The sequence below is a fragment of the Lutra lutra genome, chromosome 14 (genome assembly GCF_902655055.1).
Source record: "Lutra lutra chromosome 14, mLutLut1.2, whole genome shotgun sequence".
Taxonomy (NCBI): domain Eukaryota; kingdom Metazoa; phylum Chordata; class Mammalia; order Carnivora; family Mustelidae; genus Lutra; species Lutra lutra.
In genome coordinates this window covers 1,220,224-1,247,963 of record NC_062291.1, presented here as the reverse complement: position 1 = coordinate 1,247,963, position 27,740 = coordinate 1,220,224, and the positions used below count along the sequence as shown (strand labels likewise).

At 43.0% G+C, this 27,740-nt stretch overlaps 1 protein-coding gene across 3 annotated transcripts in view; it reads right to left on the bottom strand.

The window, feature by feature from the left end:
- RAB4A (RAB4A, member RAS oncogene family) overlaps positions 1 to 27,168 on the bottom strand; it is a 47,304-nt gene extending 20,136 nt beyond the window's left edge. For all 3 annotated transcript variants that reach the window (XM_047702455.1, XM_047702458.1, XM_047702454.1), the window contains exon 1: positions 26,800 to 27,168. In XM_047702455.1, the coding sequence (XP_047558411.1) occupies positions 26,800 to 26,830 (31 nt within the window). In that variant the 5' untranslated portion in view covers positions 26,831 to 27,168. The remainder of the gene's footprint in view (positions 1 to 26,799) is intronic.
- Positions 27,169 to 27,740: the final 572 nt, after the last annotated feature.

Sequence of the window (27,740 nt, the reverse complement as noted above, 5' to 3'; positions counted from 1 at the left end):
AAGACTATTCTTGTAGTGAATAAAATCTGTCCCTTTGCTAGTCACTATTCAAAGAAATATGTATAAGCAGTGACAAAAATAGTCTAGAAATTTCAAGAGTTTTCTGTATAAAAGAAAAACCCTGGGAAAATCTAGGCTTTGAGAAATCCACTCCCTTCTTCTTTTTAAAAACAGGTATGTTTCCCCCATCCCTGAAGATTTTTTGTGGTCTCACTTCTATTCCCTTATCTGTAACTTGTGGGAAGGACAGCTTAAGCCAAGTTTGGGTCAGTATTCGAAGTGGGAAATTTGTCTCATTCAGTATAGAAAGAATTCTTCCTTTCTTCTTTACACAGAGTAATATATTTAATTTGGAATATTATTTTCCATATAATGGAAACAAAGACTCTCCAGTAAAATTTTAATTAAATTAGCATGATGTAGCGTCAGTAGCCCCACGTGGCCTAAATGATTAATTTTGCTTCTTCTGTTAGCAAAGAACTTTAGTTCTGCTGAGACCAGGAGCTGCAGAGGACCCACTCCCTCCCCCACCCCTCACACCTTGATCAGAACCCCACCATCAAGAGCACCCCCATGGCCCCCACACCCCGATGCTGGACTGACTCATTCTGTGGCCCTGAAGGCCCTGGTCTGTCCCTGGTTCCCTGGTTTGCACCTGTGAAAGTGTTACCTCCACACACCTTTTCCAAACCGAGACCAAGCTCTCCTGGCCCTGGCTCCTCTCTCCCTGACGTAAGTCCAAATGGCCTATTTCTTTGCTGACATTCAGCCTAGCCTGTTTCTTCAGAACTACATTCATTGTCACTCAGAGACGGGGCCTATTTAACCTCTCATGATTTCCCATGGTTACAGGCAAAAAACCTACAGGACAAGGATATCAGAATTGTCAGCATTTAACCATAACAAGTTTTATGCTTCTTACCACATGATTTTAAAGCATGCCACATTCATGATCACAGCAGCCAAAAAGAAGCAACCCATTTATAGATAAATGGATAGACAAAATATGGCATAAACATACACTAGAATGTTACTCAGCCTTGAAAATGAGGAAATTCTGACACATGTCACAACAAGGTTGACCCTCAAAGACATTAGCTAAGGGAAACATTCCAGTCACAAAAGGAGAAACACTGTATGATTCCATTTATATAATGTACCTAGATCAGATTTGGGGACAGAAAGTAGAATCGCGGCTGCCAGTGCCTGGGGAAGGCAGGGAATGAGGAGGTATTGTTTAATGGACATGAGTGTCAGTGTGGAAAGATGGGAAAGTTCTGGAGATAGATTTTGGCAATGGTTGTCAACAATGTGCATGTCCTTAATACAAATGAACTGTAGACTTAAAAATGGGGCGAGTGGCAAATCTTATGTAATTTTACTACACAGGCACATGAAACAAAACATGCCAAATCTAATCATGTTCACTGAACAGCTTTTATAACCCAAGAAATCAAAGGTTAAGATTGCCAGGTTAAAATGGAAATCCTGGAATTTCTCAGTCTTGTTCGATATCTTCTTCTATTTAAAATATAAAGCCCAATACATTGTAAAGTTGCCCTTGAATGACTACGTGGTTCCATATACATTAGAATTTTTTTACAGGACAGTACTGTACCTATATTTTCTCTTCCTTGTAATTTTCTTTCTTTTTTAAAAAAAGATTTATTTATTTATTTGAGAGAGAGAGAGAGAGCGCGCTCACAAGAAGGGGCAGAGGGAGAGGGAAAGACAGAATCTCAAGCAGAATCTGCGCTGAGTGTGAAGCTCAATGGGGGGCTCGATCTCATGACCCTGAGCTCATACCTGAGCCAAAACCAAGAGTTGTACACTTAACTGACTGAGCCTCCCATATGCCCCTGCCTTGTGACGTTAAGGATTTTATTTATTTATTTGAGAGAGAGAGAGAGCGAGCAAAAGCAGGGAGGAACAGACGGGAGGGAGAAAGAATGTGAAGCAGACTCCACATGCATGTAGAGCCCTGCTCAGGGCTCAGTCCCACAATCACAAGATCATGACCTGAGGTGCAACCGAGAATAGGACGCTTAACCGACTGAGCCACCCAGGTGCCTACCTCCTCGTGATTTTCTTAATAGCATTTTCTTTTCTCTAGCGTGTTTTATTGTAAAAATATGTTATATAATACATTGGAAATATGTGTTAAGTGATGGTTTATGTTATCAGTACGGCTCCAGACAATAGTAGAATATTAAGAGTTAAGTTTTTGGGGAGTCAGAATTTATATGCAGGTTTTCAACTATGCAGAGGTTTGGTGCCCTTAACCCCTTTGTTGCTCAAGAGTCAACCATAGAAGTTGCCAACAGAAAAAGGTGAAGCCAAATAAAGACGCTGCCAACATGTAGTGAGCAGCAAATACTGAGAATGAAAAGAATTTCTTTATGCAAATGGAAATATTTCTTGTGTTTCGTATGTATACAGAAAGATGAGCGTCACAAATCTATGTGCTCTTGGAAGAAAACTCACATATCTAGACACGGACTTTGGCTTGATTCTTGTTCCACTGTTATTTTCTGCTTTGGAAGTTTGGCTTAAATGCACTTTATTATGGTAACTGTTATCTAGATTGTACCAAAGCTCTAACAGACAAAAGAGTAACATATCCACTGAACTGCACCTTGCTGGGCAAAAGACAAGGAAGACGTGTAGTTTCCATATGTTAAAAATTCCTCCAACAAACTTTTTAAAAGATTTGTTTATTTATTTGAGAGAGCAGGGGGAGGGGCAGAGAGGGAGAGAATCTCAAGCAGACTCAGCCGCTGAGTGTAGAGCCTGATGCGGGGGTTGATCTCATGACCCTGAGATCATGACCCTACCTGAAACCAAGAGTCAGATGCTTAACCAACTGAGCTACCCAGGGGCCCCTCCAAAAAACTCTTCATACTCTATATCTTGTAGCTCAAACAGGTAAGTATTCATACTTTAGTAGAAAATCTTTTTGTTTGAAAACCCTTTTGGGTCAAACATCTAGAAATGCTGGATAAAATACACATTAAAAAAAAAGCATAGCTGAGCTTTTAGAAAAGAAAGGAAAATTCTAGATGCTTAGGAGAGAAGAAACAGAAAAAAAGCAATAGGGGACCAGATGTATCAGTATTGAGTGTAAAATGTGTATGGGACAGAGCATAAGAGCTTGTGCCCATGTGAAGGAGGGAGTAGAGAGCTAACTCTGAGTTCTTCTCAAGGTTAGGTCTGAAGTGAAAGGTAGGCTGGAGGAAAAACATCTATTCACTAGCTCAGGGAGATGAGGAGACTTCTTTCACTCTGCCTGGCCTCTTTAACGAATGGGAAAAACATTTCCCTTTGAAGACTAATCATGGGCTGGTAAGACAGGTGGCTTTGAAATTCAAATTTACATAAACATGTGCACAATGAACCTCCAAATCAAGAACTGAGCAACAATAAGAATGAAAGTAACATGACTAGGATGCCTGGAAGAATTACTTTGGAAGGACATGTGCTCAACCCAAGAATTAGGGTTCTCACATTTACAGCTCCTTGAAGATGAGCTCACAATCTAAAATTACAAGACACTGAAGGAAACAATCCATCACAAGCCCACCACCTGCAGGTAGATTACACTTCCAAGAATTTGATTTAAAACAAAAACAAAAACCTAAAAAAGTACAGTTGATCCTTGAACAACATAGGGGTTAGGGGCACTGACACTACTCCCCTCCTCCATCCCATGTTGTGCAGCTGAAAAACCCACATACAACTTTGACTCCCCAAATACTTCACTACTAACAGTCCACTCTTGACTAATAGTCCACTCTAGACTGATAACATAAGTAGAGTAATACATATTTTCTATGTTATATATTATATACTATATTCTCACATTAAAGCAAGCTAAAAAAATGTTACTAAGAAAATCATAATGAAGAGAAAACACATTTACATTGCTGTACTGTAAAAAAATTCATGTAAAGTGGACATGTACAGTTCAAGCCTGTGTCATTCATGGGTCAAATGCCTACCCAAGATGACAAATACCATGAAAAAGGAACCGAATTTATAAGAATAAAATAATATGAAAAAATAGGTAGATTTCTAGAATGTGTCCAGAGATAAAAATTGCAGTCTTTAAAATTGAATAGTGAATGGATGGGTTTAAAAAAAAAGAAATCAGCAAAAATGAGAAAATTTAAGTGGAATAGGGACTGAAGATAATTACCAGAAGGCGGAACAGAGGTAAGAGGAGAGGAAACTGTGTGGATTTAAATGGAGGATTAAAGGAAAAGGTCCAATACAGTTCTAATTGGTGTTTGGGAACGGGAAAATAGGGAATGCGGTATAGAGCCAACATTAAAAGAAATCATGCCTCAGAATTTCAACAGAATTAAAATTAAAGGGACTATCAGATCCAAAATAACTGTGACCCATGAGAAGGATAAATAAGAATAACTTCACATCTAAACACATCATCATCATAGTGAAATGGAAAAACTAAGACTATAAAGGCAATCAGGAAGAATGGAAAAATTCCCTATAAGGAAATTAGGTTCCTTATCCCAAAGGAAATTAGGTTCCTTAGCCTAATAAGGCAGTGAGATAATCACAGTGTTGAGAGGAGGAGCACAAAACCAAAAACTCTCTAATGTAGAATGCAATGTACAAAAATTATACTCAAGGCCAAGGTATACCTCTGCTTCCAGAAGCTGAGATGGAAGTACTTCTTCCCACTCAGTACAACCTAAGACACTAAACAGTATATATAAAGGCAACATAAGGAGACTTTGAAAGTATAGCAAAGAAGGCAGACTGGCCAGGGACCTTGGGGCCTGAGAAAGGACACGGGTGAGTTCTTCAGGTTTTCCTTTCGCCTCACATACCCTAGACCTGGAGCTGAACAAGCTGGCAATCTGCAAATGGCAATGGGTGAAGATTTTAAAAAGCCCCACCCCACCCACCTCCCGCCCCAAAGCTGCTCTGTGTAGCCGTAGAGCCAGGTGAGGGCAGCCTAGCAAGGAAAAAACTTTTACACATCAACGGCTCTACTGCAGCCAAGCAGCACAGGAAAATCTGGGACCCCACCCTGACCCATGCCAGCAAAGGCTGAGTGGGGGGCCTAGACGTCCCCCAGTGAGGCCGGAGAACCTCATTATAGCAGGGTGGTGTAGCAGCACAGAGCCAAGACTCTCATTCCCGGTAGCTGGTCATGAGCCGCCCCCAGCCCTCCCCACAGTGTCAGCAGAGACCCCAAGCCCCCGTGGTGGTGGTGGTGGTGCTGGTGGATGTTGGTGTGGGAGATGTGGAACATGGGCGGTCTCGGCCCCACCGAGCAGTAACAAGGAGCACTCCCTCCACCCACAGGTCAACGGAAGCCCAGCCCGGACTATGCACTTCTACCTTCACCTGGCAGTAACAAGGTTGTGCCCAAGAGTGGAAACCAGTTAAATAAACAATTTAAATAAAGATCTCAAGTCTCATAACATAATATAAAAAACGTCCAGGCTTCAAGGAAAAATCACTCAACATACTGAGAACCAGGAAGGTCTCAAACTGAAAGAAAAAAAGATAACAGATTCCAATGCCCAAATGACAGAAATATCAGAAATGCATGACAAGGGACACTTGGGTGGCACAGTAGGTTAAGTGTCTGCCTTCAGCTCAGGTCATGATCCCAGAGTCCTGGGATCAAGTCCCACAACCAGCTCCTCACTCAGCAGGGAGCCTGCTTCTCCCTCTGCCTGCTGCTCCCCCTGCTTGTGTGCTTTCTCTCTCTCTCTCTCTCTCTCTCTGACAAATAAATAAATAAAATCTTAAAGAAAAAAGAAATGGATGACAAAAATTTTAAAGCAACTTAAAATCTTTTACAAGAGTTTTAAATATAAAAATATTTCAACAATACAAACATGCTTGAAACAAATGAAAAACAAACCTTTGGCAAAGAGAAAATCTTATCAAAGAAATAACAGATATAAAGAACCAAATGGTGTTTTTAGAACTGAAAAATACAGCAAAATGGAAGGGACAGTGGAAACAATCTGTGAACTACATGACAAAATGACAGAAAGTATCCAATCTAAACAACTAAGAGAAAACAGACTGAAAATGTATGCATAGAGCCTCAGGAACCCTTGATCCTACTAAAAAAAAAAAAAGCTCTAATATTTGTGTCACTGGAGTCAGGAAAGAAGAGGGAAAAGAGAATAAGGTTGCAAAAGTACTCGAAGAAACAATGGCTGAAAACTTTCTAAATCTGGCAACAGACAGGAATCCAGATTCAAAAAGCTGAGGACAAATCCAAATAAATCTATGCCAACATACATCATAACTCAACTTCTGAAAACTAAAGACAAAGAAAAGTTCTTGAAAGCAGCCAGAGAAAATGACAGGCCAGAGAAAATGATGGCTTGCCTATGGAGGAAAAAAAATAACTCAAGTGACAGCAGATTTTTCATCAAAAAACCACAGAGGCCAGAAGAAAGCGGCACATTTTTCAAGGGGTGACAGAGAACTCTCTGTCCAGAATCTTGTATCTAGTGAAAATGACCGTCTGGAATGAAGGGAGAATCAAGAATCAAGACATTCTTGGGGGCAGGGTGGGGTGGGGGGGACTCTAGCAGAATTTGTCCATAACAGACCAATCCTAAAAGCATGTTTAAAAGAGGTAAAGAAGTTCTCTGAACAGAAAGTGAATGATAAAAGGAGCCTAGAATGTCAGGAAGGAAGGAAGAACTCGGCAAACAAAAACACATCTAAGTAAGGGCGCCTGACTGGCTCAGTCAGAAGAGCAGGTAACTCTTGATCTCCGGGTCATGAGTTTGAGTCCCATGTTGGGTATAGAGATTACTTAAATAAAAACTTTAAAAAAAAAAAAAGGATAAATACAATAGACTTTTCTTCTCCTATTGTGCTTTCTAAATTAGATCTAGCTGTTTAAACAAAAAGAATAACAGTTATGTGATTCTAAATATGAGGAGAGGAAACATTTAAGATAATTATATCAAAGGTGGGACACAGTAAAGAGATGTAAAAGAAGGTAAGGTTTTTATATGTCCCTCAAACGGAGAAAATGATGACAGCAGTAGACTGTGAAATATATTTATAATGTTTAATACACAGAACAACCCTTTAAAAACCTATACAAAGAGATATACTCAAAAATATAAATAAAGTGAATAGAATTCTTAAAAATGTTCACATAAACCGCAGGAACACTGGAAAAAGAAATGAAAAACAAGGCAGATTAAAAACTGGTAAAAATAAGTCCTAATATACCAATAATTACAATAAATGGAAACTATAAATATCCCAATTAAAAGACGAAAACTGGCAGATTAGATGAAAAAACATGACATGACTATATGCTGTCAATAGGAAACTCACTTTGATTAGAATGACACAGGCAGGCTGAAAATCAAAGGATGGAAAAAGCTGTATCATGCAAACATGAGTCAAAGGAAAGCATTATTATTATCAGATAAAACAGACTTCATAGCAAGGAAGATTGCCTGAGACCAAAAGGGTTATAATATAATGATAAAGGAATAAATCCACCAGCAAGACAAGAATCCACACCTGAAACTAATAAAATAGAGCTATATAAAGTGTATGTCAAGCAAAAACTGGCAGAACTAAATAAAAGGAGAAACAGGCAAATCCACAATTACGGTTGGAGACCTCAATACCCTTCTCTCTACAACTGAGAGAACTAGGAAAAAATCAGCAAGGATACAGAAGGAAAAAATCATAGCAAACCAATGCGATCTAGCTGACTTTTACAGAATACTTCACCAACAAGAGCAGAACACACTCTTTCCCGGGACCCATGAGACATATTATCAAGTTAGACTGTATCTTGGGCCACAAAACAAACCCCAACAAATTTAAAAGAATGGAAATCACACAAGAATGTGTTCTCATAACTACAATGTAATCAAAGTAGAAATCAGTAACATGAAGACAACAGGAAAATCTCCAAATACTTGGATACTAACCAACATATTTCTAAACAATCTATGATTTCTCCTTTTTTTTTTTTTTTTTTTTTTAAAGATTTTATTTGAGAGCAAGGGAGAGCAGAGCAAGATAGAGAGCATGAGTTGGCGGGGGGCTGTCGGGGACAGAGAAGCAGACTCCTCGCTGAGCAGGGAGACTGATGTGGGGCTCGATCCAGGGATTTCGACCAGAGCCAAAGGCAGAAGCTTAACTGACAGAGCCACCCAGGGGCCCCTAAATAATCTTTGATTTAAGGAAGTCTCCTGGGAAAGCAAACAAATACATTGGGCTGAGTGGAAAAGAAATTACAACCTATCAAAATTTGTGGGATACAACTAAAGCAAAACTTTAGAATGCTAAATGCATACATTAGGAAAAAAGTGTCAGTCAATTATCTACATTCCTACCTCAAGAACCTAGAAAAAGAAGAGTACGATAAACTTAAAGCAAGCAGAAGGAAGGAAATAAAAAGGGGCAGAAATCAATGAAACTGAAAATAGAAGAACAAAAGAGAAAATCCATGAGACAGAAGCTGGCTCCTTGAGAAGATCAATAAAACTGATAAATTTCTGGCAAAACTGTTATGAGTTCAAGGAATTAGGGGCCGATCCAGGAAAAAGACATGACTGGGAGATGGCACAATCCACTTCCTTTGGGCAGCACTCTGACAGGCTGCACTCAAGGGGACATCCCTCACGGCAGGAGAGCTTCCAGACAAGGTGCCCAGAAGGGGACAATGGCAGGGGACTTCTGAGGGAGAAGGGTCTGGAGAGAGGCTTTATGTGTCCACATGATGTCACCCAGCAGTCTGGTGGGCAGCCAGCGGCTTGAGGTCTTTAATAGCCCCTGAGTTTGTTTATCAAAGGTTAGCAGATGGTGAGTGTTAATTTCACAGGGTATGCAAAGCAGGAAGTCTCTAAATGGCTAAAAATATACTTATTTGGGCTGTATTTTAAGCAACCTAGGGTGTAAGAATTTTAGTGTAGTGCTGGTAGACTTTGAACTAATGTCCTAGTTTGCTGTGAAGAAGAAAACAAAATAGGGGCTAATATAGAGGACTACCTTTAATCCATTTATACAACTAAGACTGACAAAGTAAAGGAAAGAAGACACAAACAGTTGATTTCAGGAAGTAAACAGCAATCACTGCAGACCCTGCAGACATCAAAAAAATAACCAAGGGGTAACATGAACAATTCCATACACATTAGCTTAACAACTTAGATAAGACAGGTCAATTCTTTGAAAACACAAAGTACCACAGCTCACTCAACATAAAACAGACAAAATTTAAAGAGCCCTACAGTGATTAATAAAATTGAATTGTTAGTTTTAAAATTCGCAAAATATATTCAGGCTGAGATGGTTTCACTAGAGAATTATATCAAATATTTTAAAAAGAACACAATTCTATATAACCTCTTTGAGAAAACAAAAGGGGGAACCCTTCCCAAGTCATTTTAGGAAGTTGGTATTTATTATTACCTAACTTACTATATGTTTTTGTTTATTTAAAAATTTTAACATTATATATTTGACATATTAAAGATGTTTCACCTGCTATATACAAGTAATATGTTAATATAAGTATGTGTTAAGTACATATTAAGTTATGTAACATATTACATATATGCATATTACATAGCATAAAAATATTCAAAATTTCATTTATATATATTTATATTTATTATTACACTGACACCAAAAACCAGATGACAGTATTGAAACAAAACAGACTATAGAACAATATCTCTGAGTACTTAATAAAATACTAACAAACAGAATTCACTAATATTTATATTTATAAATACAATTATACACTATGACCAAGTGGGCTTTATTTCAGAGGTGAAAGGCCAGTTCAATATTTCAAAATCAATATTAATAGGCTAAAAAAGGGAAGTCAGATTGGTGCAGAAAAAGCATTTCACAAGAGTCAACACGTGCCTGTGATAAAACTCCTTAGGGGGTAAAAAAAAGAACAGAGAGGAACTTCCTCAACTTGATAAAGGGCATTTAAAAATTCTTACAGCTAACCTTATCCTTAGTGATGAGACTCCCCCCAAGATCAGGAACACCGCAAGAACGCCAGTTCTCACCACTGTGTTTTAATACCGCACAGTAAGTTCCAGCTAGTGCAATAAGACATAAAAGGGAAACAAAGGCACACAGATCAAAAAGGAAGAAATAAAACTGTTTATATTGGTAGGTGATAGGATTGTATACAAGAAAGTTCAGGGAATCTCAAAAAACAAAACAAAACCAAAAATCTCCTACAAGATTACAGAATATAAAAATCAACTGTATTTCTAATACTAACAACAAACATGTGGGCATCAAAATTAAAAATATAATGCCACTCACAATCACTCAGAAAATACACTTAGGTGGCACCGATTCAGTCAGTGAAGCCTCTGCTTTAGGATTGGATCATGGTCCTGGGACCCGGGGATCTAGTCCTGTGTAGAGCTCTCTGCCTAGCTGGGAGCCTGCTTCTCCCTCTCCTTTTGCTACCGCCCCCTGCTTGTGGGAGCACTCCTGCTCTCTCTCTCTTAAATAAAATCTTTTTTTTTAAAGATTTTATTTATTTATTTGTCAGAGACAGAGGGAGAGAGAACGAGTGAGCACAGGCAGACAGAGAGGCAGGCAGAGGGAGAAGCAGGCTCCCTGCCGAGCAAGGAGCCCGATGTGGGACTTGATCCCAGGACCCTGGGATCATGACCCAAGCCGAAGGCAGCCACTTAACCAACTGAGCCACCCAGGCGTCCCTCTTAAATAAAATCTTAAAAAAAAAAACATTTGCTTAGGTGTCAGTCTAACAAAACACGTGAAGGACTTCAGTGCTAGTAAGTATACAACGCTGAGCGGAAAAAACAACAAAAACAAAATCTAAATAAAGGAGAGATAGGGCGCCTGGGTGGCTCAGTGGGTTAAGCCGCTGCCTTCGGCTCAGGTCATGATCTCAGGGTCCTGGGATCGAGTCCCGCATCGGGCTCTCTGCTTAGCAGGGAGCCTGCTTCCCTCTCTCTCTGTGCCTGCTTCTCTGTCTACTTGTGATCTCTCTCTGTCAAATAAAAAAAAAAAAAAAAAAAAAAAAAAAGGAGAGATATACTGTGTTCCAGGATTAGAAGACTAGACACAGTAAAGATGTCAATTCTCCCCAAACTGACACGTTTATGAAGTTTTTATCATCATTCTGGCAAGGCTTGTGGCATAGACAAGCTTATACTACAGTTTATATGGAAACACAAAAGAACTCGAATAGCTAAGGAATCACTTCACCTGATCTGAGCCTCATTATGCAGCTGCAGTAATGATGTCTGTATGGTATCAACACTTGGAGACACACAGACGAATGCAGCAGAACAGAGAACCCAGAATCAGACCTACACTAAGTCATCAACAGAATTTAAAACTGCAAAAACAGGGGCGCCTGGGTGGTTCAGTTGGTTAAGTGTCTGCCTTTGGCTCAGGTCATGATCCCAGGGTCCTTGGATCGAGGCCTGTGTTGGGATTCCTGTGTTTTCCTCTACCCTTCCCCGCTGTTTGTGATCTCTCTCAAATAAATAAATGAAATCTTCAAAAAAAAAAAAAACCTGCAAAATAATTCCATGCCAGAAACTTAGCCTTCTCAACAAATGGAGAGGAAGCAACCGGATATCCATAAAGGGAAGAAAATGACACTATGACTTGAGTCTCATACCTTATGCAAAATTAAATCAATATAGGTCACAGACTTAAAGGCAAAACATTATACTATAACATTTGGGGGGAAATCTTTAGTTATGGAAAAGCAAAGAGTTCTTAGGCTTGACTCCAAATAACAAGCCAGAGAAAGAAAAACATATAAATTGGACTTTGTCAAAATTGAAAACTTTTGCTTTGTGGAGAATTTTGGGGGCATCTGGTGGCACAGTCAACTTGGCATCTCTTAGTTTTGGCTCAGGCCATGATCTTGGGGTCATGGGATCAAGCCCCACGTCAGGCTCTGTGCTTGGCCCAAGGTCTGTTTAAGATTCTCTCTCCCTCTCCCTCTGTACCTCCTGCTTGTGTACACACACACACACACACACACTCTCTCTCTCTCTCTCTCTCTCTCAAATAAATCCTTCTTTTTTTTTTTTTTTAAGAAAATTTTGTTAGGAGAATGAAAAGATAAGCTACAGAGTGGAAGGAAAGACCAAAAAATATATATCCAACAAAGGACTAGCATTTAGATTGTATACTTAAAAACAGAAACAAACAAACAAAAAAACCTCTCAAAACTCCACAGGATAAACTCAAACAATCCAACTGGAAAACGGTTTCTACATGGAAAGAGATTCGCAGAAAAACAAAGGCAAATGGCAAGTAAGCATGTGAAAGTATTTCTAACACCATTAACCAATAATCAGGCAAATGTGGATCAAAACCATAATGAGGCATCACTATACAACTCCCAGAATGGCTCAAATCAAAAATAGTGGCAACAGCAAATGAGGGCGAGGATGCTCAGAAATCCTATCACCCACACACTGCCGGTGGAACACACTTTTGGAAATTAGTTCAGTTTCTTAAAAAACTTAACACGCAACTACCATATGACTCAGCAATTGTCCTCCTAGGCATTTATCCCAGAAAAATTAAGATTTATGTTCACACAAAACCCTGTACACCAACATTTATAGTAGTGTTAGTCACAAGAGCCCCAAACTGGAATCAACCCAGATGCATTTCAACAGGTGAACAAAGTCTCATATGCTCAAACCAAGGAATCCTGCTGAGCAGGAAAAAGGCATGAACTGACGGTACATGCCGTAACCTGGAGGGATCCCCAGAGAAACGGTCAGTCTCAAAAGATGATGCGACGCATGACTCCATTTAAGGACACTGCTGAAATGACAAGATCACAGACATAGAGAACACAGTAGTGGTTACCAGGAAGGATGAGTGTGTGCCTACCCAAGGGCAACAGGAGAGCTCTCTGTGGGGATGGAAATGTGTGTTTCTGCAGCTGCCGCAACACCGGTACGGTGTTATCTTCAGAGGCGGTGGTATCCCCCTCTGGATACCCAGTGGTGGTCTCTTAGGAGAGTTTTGCGTGATGTTACCACTGGGGGAAACAGGGAAAGGGCACAGGAGGGCTCTGTATTTTTTCTTAAACCTGTATGTAGGTCTATAATTATCTCAAAATAAAGAGCTTTGTAAGAAATAAAAGAAGAGGAGACAGTATCCAACACTGACTATAAGTCTACTATGGACATTCCTAACCTGGAGGAAGCACCACAGGGTGGGCTCCAGGCAGGAAATGGAGCAGAAGGAAGGAGGACGAGTTAGCAGCCAAGCTGTCCAGTGTGCTGTTTTTTGTGCGGAGATCTGTGTTTGGCTAACGCAGATAAAAACCAAGCACCACGATGGGTAATGAATTCCTCCTCGTAGTGAGAAAAAGCCAACTGTATGAGACTTGCAGCTGATACCCCTCCTCTTTCCGAGGGGGTCTGGAATTCACAGACCTCCTTGTAGCTGAGCACCAGCAGATGGGGGCCCCATGCACTCACCTTCAAGCTGGAGGTCAGGGGTACAGCCTGATGCTCTCTCTTCTGAGAGCGGGTATTTGAGGTCTGCTGGCCTCATGCCCCCGTCTCTGTGGGTACAGTAGAATGTGCATTGATTTTACTGATTTATTGTGTTTTGATAATCTGTTCAGTTTGTCTTTCTTTTTCTCTTTCCTTGCTTGAAGTTGAATGACACATACATCAAATATAGAGTATGTGTTTCATATGTTAAGTGTGCAGGGCTTCACAGCTACAAAAGGGTTTAACAGGAGCAGGTGAATAGCCATATTACAGAAAGGTTATATAAGAAGATAACCTAATGTGAACTAGTTAAATACTTATGTCTACTTACATCAAATTTGATGTGGTTTTATTATAACGGGTATTAACTTTAAGGCTCTTAATCACAAAGAGGTTATTTGACTCCAATCTGTGATAATTACAGTCACCTGATGAGGGTTTCCTCAGCATGAATTAAGCTAGAAGGTGGGGGAATGACCACATCCCAAAATAGAAAAAATGAAATGAACATATGCTATTAATGTGCTTTTAATTTTCCATGAGAAATTTAAATGAGATAATAGAAAAAGTTATCAAATACACAGAAATGGGTTTCTATTTAAAAGTCAACCATTGGGACGCCTGGGTGGCTCAGTTGGTTAAGCAGCTGCCTTTGGCTCAGGTCATGATCCCAGGGTCCTGGGATCGAGTCCCACATCGGGCTCCTTGCTTGGCGGGGAGCCTGCTTCTCCCTCTGCCTCTGCCTGCCATTCTGTCTGCCTGTGCTCGCTCTCTCTCCCTCTCTCTCTGACCAAAAAAAAAATAATAATAAAAAAAATTAAAAAATAAAAGTCAACCATTCAGGCAAAGATGGACACTGACCATGGAGTAGAGATCCCAGAAACAAGCCTACTTATTTATGACTGAGCAGGTATCACAAATGCCTGGGAGAAGAGAACAGAGAATTTGGTAAGTAACAGCTGGACATCTGGGTATCCACGTGGGGCATAAATATGAAGTTGAACCCCTACCTGAAAACATCCATAAATATTGTTTTCAGGTAAATTAATGCAAGTGTAAAAGGCAAAATTTTGAAAGGCAGTGAAGTTCATTCATCATCTGAAGGGGAAGGGTAGGATTTCTTAAATAAGGTACAATAAATGGAAGCAGAAGGGGAAAAAAAAAAGTCAGACCATTCAGGAACACAGACGAAATACAGATCAGGAACAAATGCCCTCAAGCCAACCGAAACAGCTAAACACAAAGCCAAAGGCTTCAGTCTTTGGGAGAAAACTCATTCATTACTGACTTGTCTTTATATTCATTTCGAGGAAGCTCTAACTTCCCAGACCACAGCGCAGCCGATTAGAAGCATATACCACGGAGGACTGTGAGCCACAGGCACAATGACAACCAGGCCCTGACAGCAAAGGCAACCACTGACCAGGAAACGAGCCGGAAAGTGACTCTAACAGCACAGCACACTTGTTCAGCAATTGATTGCAATGACGACCTTGAACCTTCCAGAAAATGACATCATAGTGAGTAGACAAGATGGCCTTTGCCTTCCTAGTTTCTCCCACAAACAACAGTTTGGCTTTTCAGATTTCCAAAGGTCAGAAAGAGGCAAAGGTAGGTGGCTTTGACCACAGGATTCAGTCCACATTTCATTTCCTGGCAGAAGAAATGTGTCACACTGGGACAGTGGGGTCATCTGAGAGGATTCTGTGGTTTCTGGCTTAGGGCACCAGCTGGTGTGTGACACCAGCAAGGGAGATAATACTGAAGGAGGAATCCATTTTAGGGCAAAATAATGACTGCAGATTCAGAGAGATTGAACTTAAAATGCCTGTGAGCCAACATGGTGGGGATATGGGGAATCAGTCCTAAGGCAGAGGTGCAAAGTGTCCGCTGGGTCCGAGTCCCAGGACCCCACGCGAGCTCAGCCTCACCTAAGGTGCTGCGACTGAAGAAGATGGTGCCACAGATGAGAAGCACGACAACCCTTCTGAGAAGCTTGGCTGTGACGGGATGAAGAGACAGGTGTTCAGGGGGCTTGCAGAGTGTGAGGCAGGCAAACTGGAAGTTACCAGGAGCAAAAGAAAGGATGGTTGGCGATATAAGTCTGAACACTCGAGAAATGAGGGCCAAAGCAGAAGGCAGGGACTGGTCCCAGACACGAAGAGAGATGTCCTAGCCTCTGCGACTACAAGAGAAGGGTCAAGGGAGAGCATGAGGTCAAGTCACTTCCCAGGTTGGAGCAGGGAAGGGGAGGAGATGTGGTTCCCCAGCAGGGCCTGTTCCCCCTCCCTCATCTACCAGACATGAGAAAAGGGGCTTGAACAGATTAGCGAAGGTTTAAAACAGCAGGTGGAGAGAAAGGGCAGGACGGCCAGGCGAAGGGAGAGGATCGCTAAGTACTACTGAGAGTCCCTCGGAAGCAGATGGTTAAGCCACAGAACTGAATCTAAAGAGAGCTCTGTCCATACAGCAGCAGGCAAGGCAGGGTGGGAAGCAGCATGTACAGCTGAAGGATGGAGAAGGAAGGGGTGGGAGGAAAGGTCGATGGTGTCCTATTTGGAGAGGGGACAGCTCATCGCCTGGCAGAGGGGATGGAGGTGCCCAGGAGGCTGGAGCTCCAGGGAAGACTGGGTGGGAGTGAGCAGAATGGGACATGTGAGCTGCAGGGAAGTAACTCGAGTGGGGGCAGAAAAGAGGAAGTTAGGAACTGGGCACTGAGCCGCGCACTGACCGCTCTGCAGGGACACGGCAGTCACCCAGGAGCAGTGAGGAGTGGGAGTGGAAAGTGAGGCCCTACGCCAGGTGACCCTGCAGAATACGGAATGACCCCAAGGTCATCAAGCAATAGCAAAGAGAAGGAGCCAGTAGAGCAACAGAAGATGGCCCTTCAGAGAAAAAAATGTTCTGGCACACTGGTCGGAGAGGAGCTGCACTGTGAAACTTGGTCAACGGGCTGGCTTGGGGAAGGGAGAAGGGTTGGGCAGCAGCGGAACACATGACCTGTGGAGGGTGCCAGGCAATAAGGAAAGGTAGGCAGGAGTAACAGCAAAGCCTAACTCTGGCCCTCTGCTGGTCTGCTTGAGCCTGAATTAAATGCCAGTGGAGAGGAATGGTGACATCCGTGGATTTCACATTTGCAGCACAGACTCTGATCGTTGCTCAAGGTCTGGGACACAATCTGCGATTTTGCTGAAGGCCTCATCGAGATCAAACCTGCTGTGGGCCAGGTGTGTGCATGCAAGCGAGGTAGCAGGTGAGTGAGCCTGGTCAGCCACCCAGCGTGGAAACTGCAAGTTCGGAGTTGTTTTCCACACGATATAACGACATATAAAAAAAGAAATAATGCTCCTGAAGTGGAAAACTGTCCTGAAAAGAAGTCAGTAGCCAGGTCAGTACAGAGAAACAAAGAAACCTAATAAAAACAATTAGCCTTCAGCAAGAAACAAGTTTAGATACTTTAAAGAGTACAATGTTCCATTTGATTCTGATACATGAGGATTAAACTGTATTAAGAAGGGTAAGTGGTAGGGTGCCTGGGTCGCTCAGTTGTTAAGTGTCCGCCTTCCGCTCAGGCCATGATCATGATCCCTCTCCCCTGGCTTGGGCTCCCTCTCTCGCTGTCTCTCTGTCAAATAAATAAATAAAATCTTAAAAAAAAAAAAAAAAGGATAAGTGGTTTGTGAAATGTTTCAGAGAACACTCCAACTAGTGTAATTAAAAGAGACAAGTTGAACAGTTAGTTTTTTGAGGATACATACACAGAATGCTGTCTTTCTGAACTGTGATTCTGAAGCAAGCCTCAAGTTCTACAACAATATCTGCAATTACACCAATTGTGAGACGACAACAATACACACACAGAGATCACACGGATCTGGGAAGGCGTCCCTTATCGACGGTAAAGTTCTTCCGCGTTGGTCTGGAGGGCCACACCTCGGTCCCTGCTATTCCCTGGGTCCCAGTTTCATGCTGAGTTCAGAGAAGGAGTCTGACTCATATTAAATGTCCAATGCTTGTCCAGAACATGCACTAGAGCAATGACATCCAGTGGGAATGTTTTCTGGGTCACCACTGACCTGAGATTCTATGAAGATTTCTGTACAAGACAGAGAAGCCGAGTAACAGCCCGACTGCCCTCGGGCATGCGAGGCAGGGTAGATCTGAGTCCAGATTCTGGCTCCACCTCTCCCAGCTCCAGGACTGGACCTCTCAGGTTCCTCACCCATCAGTGGGCCCGTGTCCACCTCACGCAGTCGCAAGGATCGGAGACACCGCCACAGAGCACTCTGTGTACACACTGCTCTAATATCGCTCTTCATCTAGAGGTAAGAGAATTCAGCCTCTTACACCAACAGCTTTTCAATGAGGAACAACTTCAGGTATAACCAGGGAAACAGCCAGAGGTTAACACCAGAAGACTCTTCAACCAGCCCACACCCCGAAAGCTAATTCAGTCACGCAATAGCCAGAAATAATGCTGTTCTTGGGACAACGTAATAGGGAAAATTCACTTTATTATTGTATGCTACATGCCAGAGAAAATACTCTAACTCACCAAGCTTTTATAGGTGTAAACATTGAAAGGAACTTATGTGCATAATAACAAAAGACACTTTAATATCAATTTTACTAATAAAGCTTTAGCAATGTCTCGACTTATGAATGTCTCTACAGAACTGAATGTAAAAAGTATGGACTTCATTCTCATAAAGGTAGAGTATCCTACATTACATACGTATTTATGATGAATTACTCAAGGCGCTAATATATGAAAAGCGAAAAAATGACAGTCGCCAAATAGCCAACTTCTTTTTGCCCCCAAAGTATTATCATGGTCACAGTGACTCTGAAGAGGGATGTCAGTCTTCAAAACACCACGTGTTTTTAGCACATTCACAAAGACAATAAGAACTAAGAACACCTGCAGGTATATCGTGTCTATAAAACGACAAGAGAAATTTCAGTTTTTCTAAGACAAGGGACTCTGATGGGTGTGCGTGTAGCCAAGGTGGACAGAGGCCCACGCTCTCTCATCTGCTGGGCTGCTTTCTCTGCCTACTTCCTCACTGGAGGAAGAGGGGCTTGAAGGAACACTTAGGTCCATCATTTTCAGGAAGATCACTACCCAGAACAAACAGCTGAAACTGAATTGTAACTTGCATTTTTTGGAGACTGTAGTAGATGCTGCTGTAGTAGAGGTTATCTGCCTAATGGCTACTCCCCCAAGGAGCCAAAGTAACAGGTGAACGTGACCCCAAAACTGGAGACAGGCTTTGGTAATTTTAAGCCAATTACGGTCATTTTGGAGCCAGGGACTTGGTTAGAAATACATACAGGCTTAGGCTAAACAGTGCGACTTGTTACCCTGGCCACATAATTGGCCTAGGGACAGGCACCTGACCCCATGAGGCCCAACCAGATGAACAGGAAGGACTATTACTCCATAAATGCAGCAAAGAACTCCTTTTGTCCATGGCGACGGGAAGGCATACACAGATTACAAGGAACAGCCATTTTGTCACTGAGGGGGATGACACCAATAGAGCTAGCTAGAGGACAGGCATGGGAAGCACTTAGGTCCTTGCTGACACAGCTGAGCTTCTGAACCAGCCAATCCTGAAACCTCCTCATCTATAGTTATTCGAAAAACAAAACAAAACAAAACTTTTTCATATTACCTACAGCATACTGAGTTGGGTTCTCTACCCAACTGTAGTGGAAAGCATTCCACTTGATAAAATGATCAAAAAAGCTAATCACCTATTATCTATTAAACAGAAATCTTGTTAAGCATAACTTTATAAAAATTCTTCTATTTTTTGGTCATAGAGAATCAATTTATAATGAGAAGGTTGTTAGGTAAGCAAGGATTTAGAGCGAGGGGAGTTCCATCCCCCGCTAGTTACTCGGTTACCACCAAATGCCAGCCATTTGAGTGTTCAGTGGCCACGGATTCAGATCCTGAATCATCTGCCACCACAGAAGGGGTCTGTCTGCCCCTAAGAGCCCCCTGGCTACTGAGCAGGGAGCCAGTCTCCCCACAATGTGCCTGATGGACACACCAAATCCTGCCTCCAAAGCTTATTCGCCTCCACCGTTGACCAACTCCCCCCACTGATCAACATTTCCCTCCTTGGGTTCGCTCAACAGGGCAGCAGCATGCAAGCCCTGTGACTCCAGAAAGCTCGGAAAAGACCTCCAGCTCTCTGCTCCCATACCCTGGGAACTGCTTCCAGAGTCCAAGCCTCAGAAGGGAAATCTGTTTCTTAAAGGATGCATTGTGTGACCTCTTCAATTCAAGCAAAGGTGGTCTGTGGAAGAAGGCTTTTTTTCTTTTAAAATTTTATTTGTTTGAGAGAGAAAGAAAGAAAGAGAGCAAGCCAGGTGAGAGGCAGAGAGAGAGGCCAGAAGGAGAAGGAGAAGCAGACACTTGCTGGGCTCTATCTCAGCACCCCAAGATCATGACCTGAGCTGAAGGCAATGGAAGGGGTTTTAATTATTGCATTTATATTACACACAATGTAAAAACTGTTTGACTTCTACCATAATGAAAGGAAGACTATGTCTTAAAGTTGGGTTTTCTATTAACCTAGTCTTTGTTTCATATTCTGTACCTGAGAAGAAAAAGGCTGCTCTCAAATGGAATCCAATCAAAGGTGCTTCCAGCAGTCTCTGAAGGCTATGTCTGGGAGCCATTCACCACACGAGGGACAGAAAGTCACCTCAGCAGTCCCCTGCTTTTAAAGAACTTACGGTCTCATCTTGAGAGAAAAATTTTCTTTGTCACAACTGAGATTTAACCAAATTATAAAAAGATATGCAAAGTCCCCAGGATGCCTGACTGGTTCAGTCAGTACAGCGTGCGACTCTTGATCTCGGGGTTGTGGGTTCGAGGCCCATACTGAGTGTAGAGATTAGTTAAAAATAAATAAATAAATAAAAAGATATGCAAAGTTCCCACATTTTGGCAGTGCCAAAATGTAGTATTTATTTTCTGAGGACTCCTGTAATAACAGGCATAAGCAAATGAACAAGAGAAACAGGAGAGTAACTAAGGGAGCACACTACATATAATAATATTTTAAATTATAACACGGTAAAAAGAGAGGCTTTGCTTTAAAGTTCCCAATGTTTTTCTACATGATTAAAAATTCATATTTGAAACATTACAAACTTCCCTCTTCAAACACTTCTTCTCGTTCATAATGTATTAGGACTGCATGAATACTGTACCCTCCCCCCTAGCTAAATATTGTTCACTGCTTTTAAGACTTAAATGCCAAAGAAATAGAAAGAATCCAAAGACAGACACAACTGTGTACTGTCATACAAGAGTTGACCATCCTGAGTGGAGGAGTTGCCCTTGGCTATGGCTGAGCCACAAAGCATTCTTTCTCCAGGTGTCAAAGTCATTGCTATCAGGGATGTATTGCTATCGGTCAAATCTCTCAACGTAAATTTATTTTGGTTTGGGAAGGTTATGGGAGGATTACAAAGGAAGAAACTTTGCAGTTACACAGTGTTTATTTGATTTATGTGTTATAGTGCTACTGTAGGCCATTCTCTACTTTAGCCTTACTCTATCCATCCTTTAAATAACAGTACCTTGCATGTCATTTTAGCTTTTAAATTATATTTGCAGCTACAGAGAAGCAAAAAAGTATTCTTCAAATATACAGAACATATCTATTATCGAGATCATACTGATGGAGAAAGCAGTGACAGAGAAAAGCACTGCAAAACACAGATGATTCAAAGGTTTTCCCCAAACTATTTCCACTGGCATGTATCCTAATGGAGTTCTCAGGAATGGGGGAAAAAAAATCCATTCCAATAGCCTAACCAATCTCTAGAGGATGGGTTATAAGAAATAATTCAAGAAACAGCAGCTTTCTTCTCATTCCAAAGAAATATTCAGAGCACAGACCATCAACACACCAGCCTGGTTACATATGATAAAAGCGACCAGTACTGCACTGAACCTTGCCTGAGAATCCCATTATGGCTAATCCCATACAAAGGGCCTAAAGCACAAGATACTTTCCAAAAAATGTGGGTGACGTGGTCCCTCACAGTAAAGATGTTATCATTATTATTTCTAGAAGTAAAGTTCACTTTGAGGCTTGCACAGAACCATTTTTCAAGGAGCACAAAAAGCTTTGGAAATACCATTTACTTAAATCACAATGATATTCCTATGAAGCTGTGGCATATGTTAACAGCAGTCTGGGTATGCAAATAAATTTTACCTAGCCCCTTCTGACATGCCCCTGCCAGAACCCACCAAGCCCACCCCTGCCTGAGGAGTCCGCCTCTGTGCCCGCCAGCAAGCAGGAGATGCTGTTTATCAACAGTTACGCGGCCTCCAGCCAGCCCGAGAGGCAAACGTCTAGGACAACTGCTCTAGTCCCTGTGGTGAAGAACCTTCGGATGATGGGTCTTCTTGCCTTATAATCCACTAAGCTGGCCCCAACTTCACCTTCCCTTGCCTCTTCTATGTTAAGGGGTCAGTTTAAAAGACAGAAACCAGGGGCACCTGGGTGGCTCAGTGGGTTAAAGCCTCTGCCTTCGGCTCAGGTCATGATCCCAGGGTCCTGGGATCGAGCCCCGCATCGGGCTCTCTGCTCGGCAGGGAGCCTGCTTCCTCCTCTCTCTGCCTGCCTCTCTGCCTACTTGTGATCTCCGTCTGTCAAAGAAATAAATAAAAAAATCTTTAAAAGACAGAAACCAAGTGGACTCAGGACACAGGTGGCTGAAGAATTCTCTTAGGCAAATGGGTACATGGGACAGACAGAAGGGAATAGAGGTGGGTAATTAATTGGGTTTGGGACACATTGTGTTAGGATACCACAGGCCATACAAATGGAATAGTTAGGTAGGAAGCTGAATATAAGATAGTAAGCTTGAGTAAATGATATGACTGGAAATAAAGATTTAGGAACAAGACATTCAAAGGCAAGGACTAATAGGCTTTATAGTTCAAATGACCATGAAAAATTATCAGCAACTTCTGCTTTTCTAAAGAACAATATTTTCAAATGTCTACTGCATCGAGCCATTATATAGCACAGGGTCTTGATACTCAATTGGGCACCTGCCTGGCCTGGGAGCTGATCAGGTGTGGAACCTCCATCCACCCCACACCTACTGAATCAGAACGTGTGTCTTCACACACCAGAGGACTCAGGGGCCCATCAGTTTGAGACCCACTGCTGTAGTGTTCCCCAAACTCTGGTTCTTAAAATGTTCATCCATTTTTAGCAAGTGAGAAAAAGAAAAATACAAACATTAAACATAATAAATGCATTAAATTTAGAGAAATGTTCTTTATCCTGATGTTATATGCTTCCTTTGTTGATCTTGTTTACACACCCTGTCTTTTCTGAAATTAAGGTAACGGCCATCTTGGCGATTTCTCTAACAGTAAGTTACTTAATACTTTATCGGTTCCACGTAACTTTAGAGATGTTACTTCCTTTGCCCAAAATATCTTCCTTCCTCTGCCTCACCTATTAAGCCCCAATTTCTCCATGAGTCATATTCTAACTACCAAAGCCTATGTACTAGCTTCTTAGGGCCATCATAGCAAAATACCACAGACCGGAGGGCTTAAAATGAGAGAAACCTATTGTCTAACAGTTCTAGAGGCTGGAAGTCTGAAATCAGGTGTCAGGAGGTCCATGCTTTCCCAGAAGGCTCTAGGAAAGGATCCCTCCTTGCCTCTTCCTAGCTTCTGGTGGTGGCCAGCCATCCTTGGTGATCTCTGGCTTATAGCATTTACTCCGATCTCAGCCTGCGTCTCTGTATCACATTCTCTCTGCATGTGTTTATGCCCAAATTTCTCTCATTTTACAAGAATGCCAGTCTTTGGATTAGGGCCGACCCTAACCCAACAGGACCTCATCTCAACCTGATTACATTACACCTATTTCCAAATAACGTCACGTTCACAGGTACCTGGGGTTCAGACCTGAACATATTTTGGGGGATACACTTCATCCCACAACCATCAATAATGATGTATTCCTAAAAGAAAATCTCTTGATAATTATCCAAATTACGTGGTAAGTACTTTCAAAATAAAGCACAAAATAAAAATATTAAGACTATATTATAATAAAAATCAGCCCAAGACTCACCATTTGTGTTCCTGTTTCACAAATTGCATTCACTGTAGGAAGCATAAACTCCAAAGTGCAGAGATTTTTCCTCATGGTAGACTGCTTTAGCCCTTACTTTTTTCTTCCCTAGCATTTTTGGCACCACTTATATATTTTTAGCACCTTTCTGACCATCATTGCTTGGTACGACCTATTCAACTTGTTAATTCCGTCTCAAAGTCTTGGTGTCAGGAATTACTTAGGGCCAATTTCTGACCTCCCAAGTCTTAGATGTGTGGAGTTCCTCAGGAAGTTCTAAGCCATACTAACTGGCAAGGCTTTAAGAGTGCAGAGAATCTAACAATATTTGGGAAACTCTGTTTCAGTTTAGAGATATTCAGATCTAGGGTTTCAATCTGAAACCTATCTAAGATTTCAATTTTGTATTACAATATTATATACAGTATTCAGTATTATATGGTTATATAGTTTCAAGGCAACAAAATGTTGACTGCTACTCAGCTATGGAAGGTGAAATATATTAGATTATTATCTAATATATACTATATATTACTAATATATATCTATATTACTAATATATATAGTATATATATCTAGTATATATAGTAATATATATATAATATATATATACTAGTAATATATCTATATTACTTATATATATCTAATATATACATTACTAATATATACTATATAATACTAATATACTATCTATCTACCTTAAGAAGGTAGAGTATTACCTAAAAAACAGGTAGATATAGCTCATAAATGGTACTCTATAAGCACTGGCTCTTTAATTTTCATCCTATCCCTGTTGAGCTACACAGAGCCTCCTTTTCTGGAAGAAAAAAATAACCCTAGAGCACAAAGGAGTTTAAAGGTTAGGCACACATTCGTTTGCCAGCTATCTAAGAGTCAAATGATTGTTTTACTTTTGGGGGAACAATGCCGTGCAAATATGGTCAGTGATAAATGAAGGTGACACCTTAGGACTTTTGGTTGGTTCTTAAATTCTTATTTTAGGTCCGCAATTTCAGCTGCCACATTTGCTGTTTCTAAAACTAATTCTCTATTCCATTAGTTTCCTCTAAATTCCCTCTATTAGAGGAGAAGATGAAATTGCAAGTAAAAAAGTAAAAATGTACTTGGGAGGTGTCATGACATAAGAATACTGTTGATTAAACCCTTTAGACCGGGGCGCCTGGGGGGCTCAGTGGGTTAAAGCCTCCGCCTTCCGCTCAGGTCATGATCCCAGGGTTGTGGGATCGAGCCCCGCATCCGGCTCTCTGCTCAGCGGAGAGTCTGATTCCCCCCCTCTCTCTGCCTGCCTCTCTGCCTACTTGTGATCTCTGTCTGTCAAATAAATAAAAAAATCTTAAAAAAAAAAATAAAGCCTTTGGATCATCATTTAATCAGTTAATCCGTGATGTTCAAGAGCTCCGTTAACTGTGTCTAAAGTCAAGTAGAGACGGGTGATATTTTATCAAAGTTATTTCATATAAGATAAATGAAAAAGCTTTATCTCCCAAAGTCTTCCAGTCCCTTCTTACTAATTTATAATCCCCACTTGGTTTTCTTATTTAGACTTTCCACCCCTCCCTGAGGCTCCAGGTTAAAGAAAAAAAAAATGTGGGGTAAGGAGCACTTGAAAATAAAGAAAAGCAAAAGTACAGCTGAAAATTGCTAGAGAAATGTATTTTCTTTACAAATTCGTTGACTGTGGTTCTCTATAGGGAGAACCAGACCACACAGGTGCACAGGTCCATGTACAGCAATGACAACATGAAAAACTGCCATCGACTTCCTGGAGGGTTTCCTAAACCTTCTAGGAACAGATGTAATGCCCAAGTGGCACCAAGAACAGGGCAAGCACAAGTCACAGGAGGGGCTGAAGGTGAAGCAAATGAGACCTCACCCCTCTTAGAAGAAAGATGGAAATGTTCCAAAGGCCCTCTCTGCCTCACCTTCACCTTTGTCCCACTGTTTAGGCTCCCCTTATTGGAACTCCATTTCTCTCCGTGGCTGTCTGGGCCCAAGTATCTGCTGTTCAGCCCTGAGAACTGCTTCCTACCTCCCCAGTCTGGGTCAGATTTCCTTCTAACATTCTTTCCCAGATCACGCTCCTTCAGAACTCCTTCCTGCCTGAAGTTTTAACTCTCATTCGTTAGGGTCATGATGCCCTTAACTCTGTATCCCCCACTAGACTGCGTGCTCCAAGAGAAGAGCCACGCCTGTTGGGTTGCCCGCAGTGTGGACAGCGCCTCCTAGCACCTGCCGGCTCCATCACGCCATTCCTCGCCTATTTGTGAAAGGAGCAGCAGCAGGGCCAGCACAAGTGATCGGAGATCAGGTACACACTTTTGAACCTGAACCTCTCCCTGGGACTGTAAAACTCCCAATCAAAGACTTAATCTGAGAATGCACACATCTGAACAAGTGATTAGAGTCCGGTAAACATCTCCTCAAGCCTGACGCGAACGAGACGTGTAGTATTTGTTCTTACCAGGCAGGGCTAAAACACCACAAAACAAAAACACAGTATATGAATTAGGAAGGCTTTCGACTACTCAAAAATTATTTGTGGAGACCCCTCCAGGGGTGGCTGTTTTAGGGGAAGCAAAGATTAAACAGATAGGGCTCTGCTTCCAGGCTGTTTACGGTTTCAAAAAGACACATTTATAAATAGCCGTAATGCAACCCAGAAAGGACTAAAAAGCTGGAGAGACTGAGAAACAGCAGTAAATGAGGCGAGAGGTCTCCGAGGGAAGGCGTGGATTAGTCAGTCTATCGATTACTTCTCCTTGTAATCCCAGGGCAAAGAAAGGAATTCCAAACCAGGAAAGGTCACGCTGGAAGACTGGGGGAACACACTGAAATGCAGGCGTCGCCCTAAGTCCTTCCCATCCTCGTCGGGCACAACCTCGCCGAGGAAAGTCTGGAACTGGCTTCCCAAACCCCGAGCGACGGAAACTGGGCGAGGAACGGAGAAACCCCACGGGTGCGAGCGCGGAGGAAGGCAGGACGAAACTGGCAAAAGCAGGACACGTCAGTGCTCCACACAGCCCGGCCCGCGCCCCCAGCCCCCGCGCCCCCGGCCCCTGAGCCCGCGCCCCCGCGCGCCCCCGCGCGCCCCCGCGCGCCTCGCTCCCTCGGCCTCCTACCGTAGGTTTCGGCCATGGCCGTCTGCGACATCGTGGGAGCGGCACCGCCCCTCGCCCGATCGCCGGCTGCAGCTCGCCCGGCGGGAGAGAAGGGTCCGGGTCGTCCTCCGCGTCTCGGTGGGAGCGGCGCGGGGCAGCGGACCGGAGAAGGGACGGACCCGCGGTCCCCACGGCAACCGCCGGCCACCCCGCGGCTGCGGCCCTGCCGGACTGGCGGCTCCGCGCAGGCGCACGGCCTCCGCCCCCCCCCCCCCCCCCGCCGGGCCGGGCCGGGCCAGGGGGAGGAGGAGCGGGGTGGAGGCGGAGGAGGAGGAGAGGGGACGAGGCCCGGCCCCCGCCGTGGTCGCGCGTGCGCACGCAGCCCCCGGCGGTGCGCCGCGCGGGGAGGCCGGACCCGGGGCGGGGGGCGGGGGGCGCCGGGCGCGGGCAGGCGGGGGCTGGACTCGGCGCGGACGGAGGGCGCGGCTGGCCAATGTCGGGTTGCCGGGGTTGGCAGGGGCCCGCGATGTGTAGGCTTGCGGGTGACCGAGCGTTGGGACTGCGGGGTCTAGCTCTTGGGTGGAGGTGGCAGAGCGCCTGCAGTGGGAACACAGTCCTGCCGGATCGGCCCTCCTCGGTAAAGACTTGGTCGAAGGCCTTGGCGGCTCCCTGGCAGGAAGAGACTTCCTCCCACGGACTACTTTGTGATCAATCTGAGAGCGTGGTTAACGTGTAACTAGGAGGCAGTAGCCCCAGGTGTCCAGCTAGACACCGGAGGAGGAGGCTGGCGGACCTGCGGGGAAACTGAGCTTTCAGTCCAACCTGCCAGGCCCTCTCCTGGTGTCTGGGCTGGTGTCTGGAGAAAACTGTCGGAAGCTTACGGTGCGCTGGTGCTGGAGAGTCCCCCAAAGCCCATAGACATTGGCCCCTCCGCGGCCCAATGTAGGGGAATCTAGCTTATA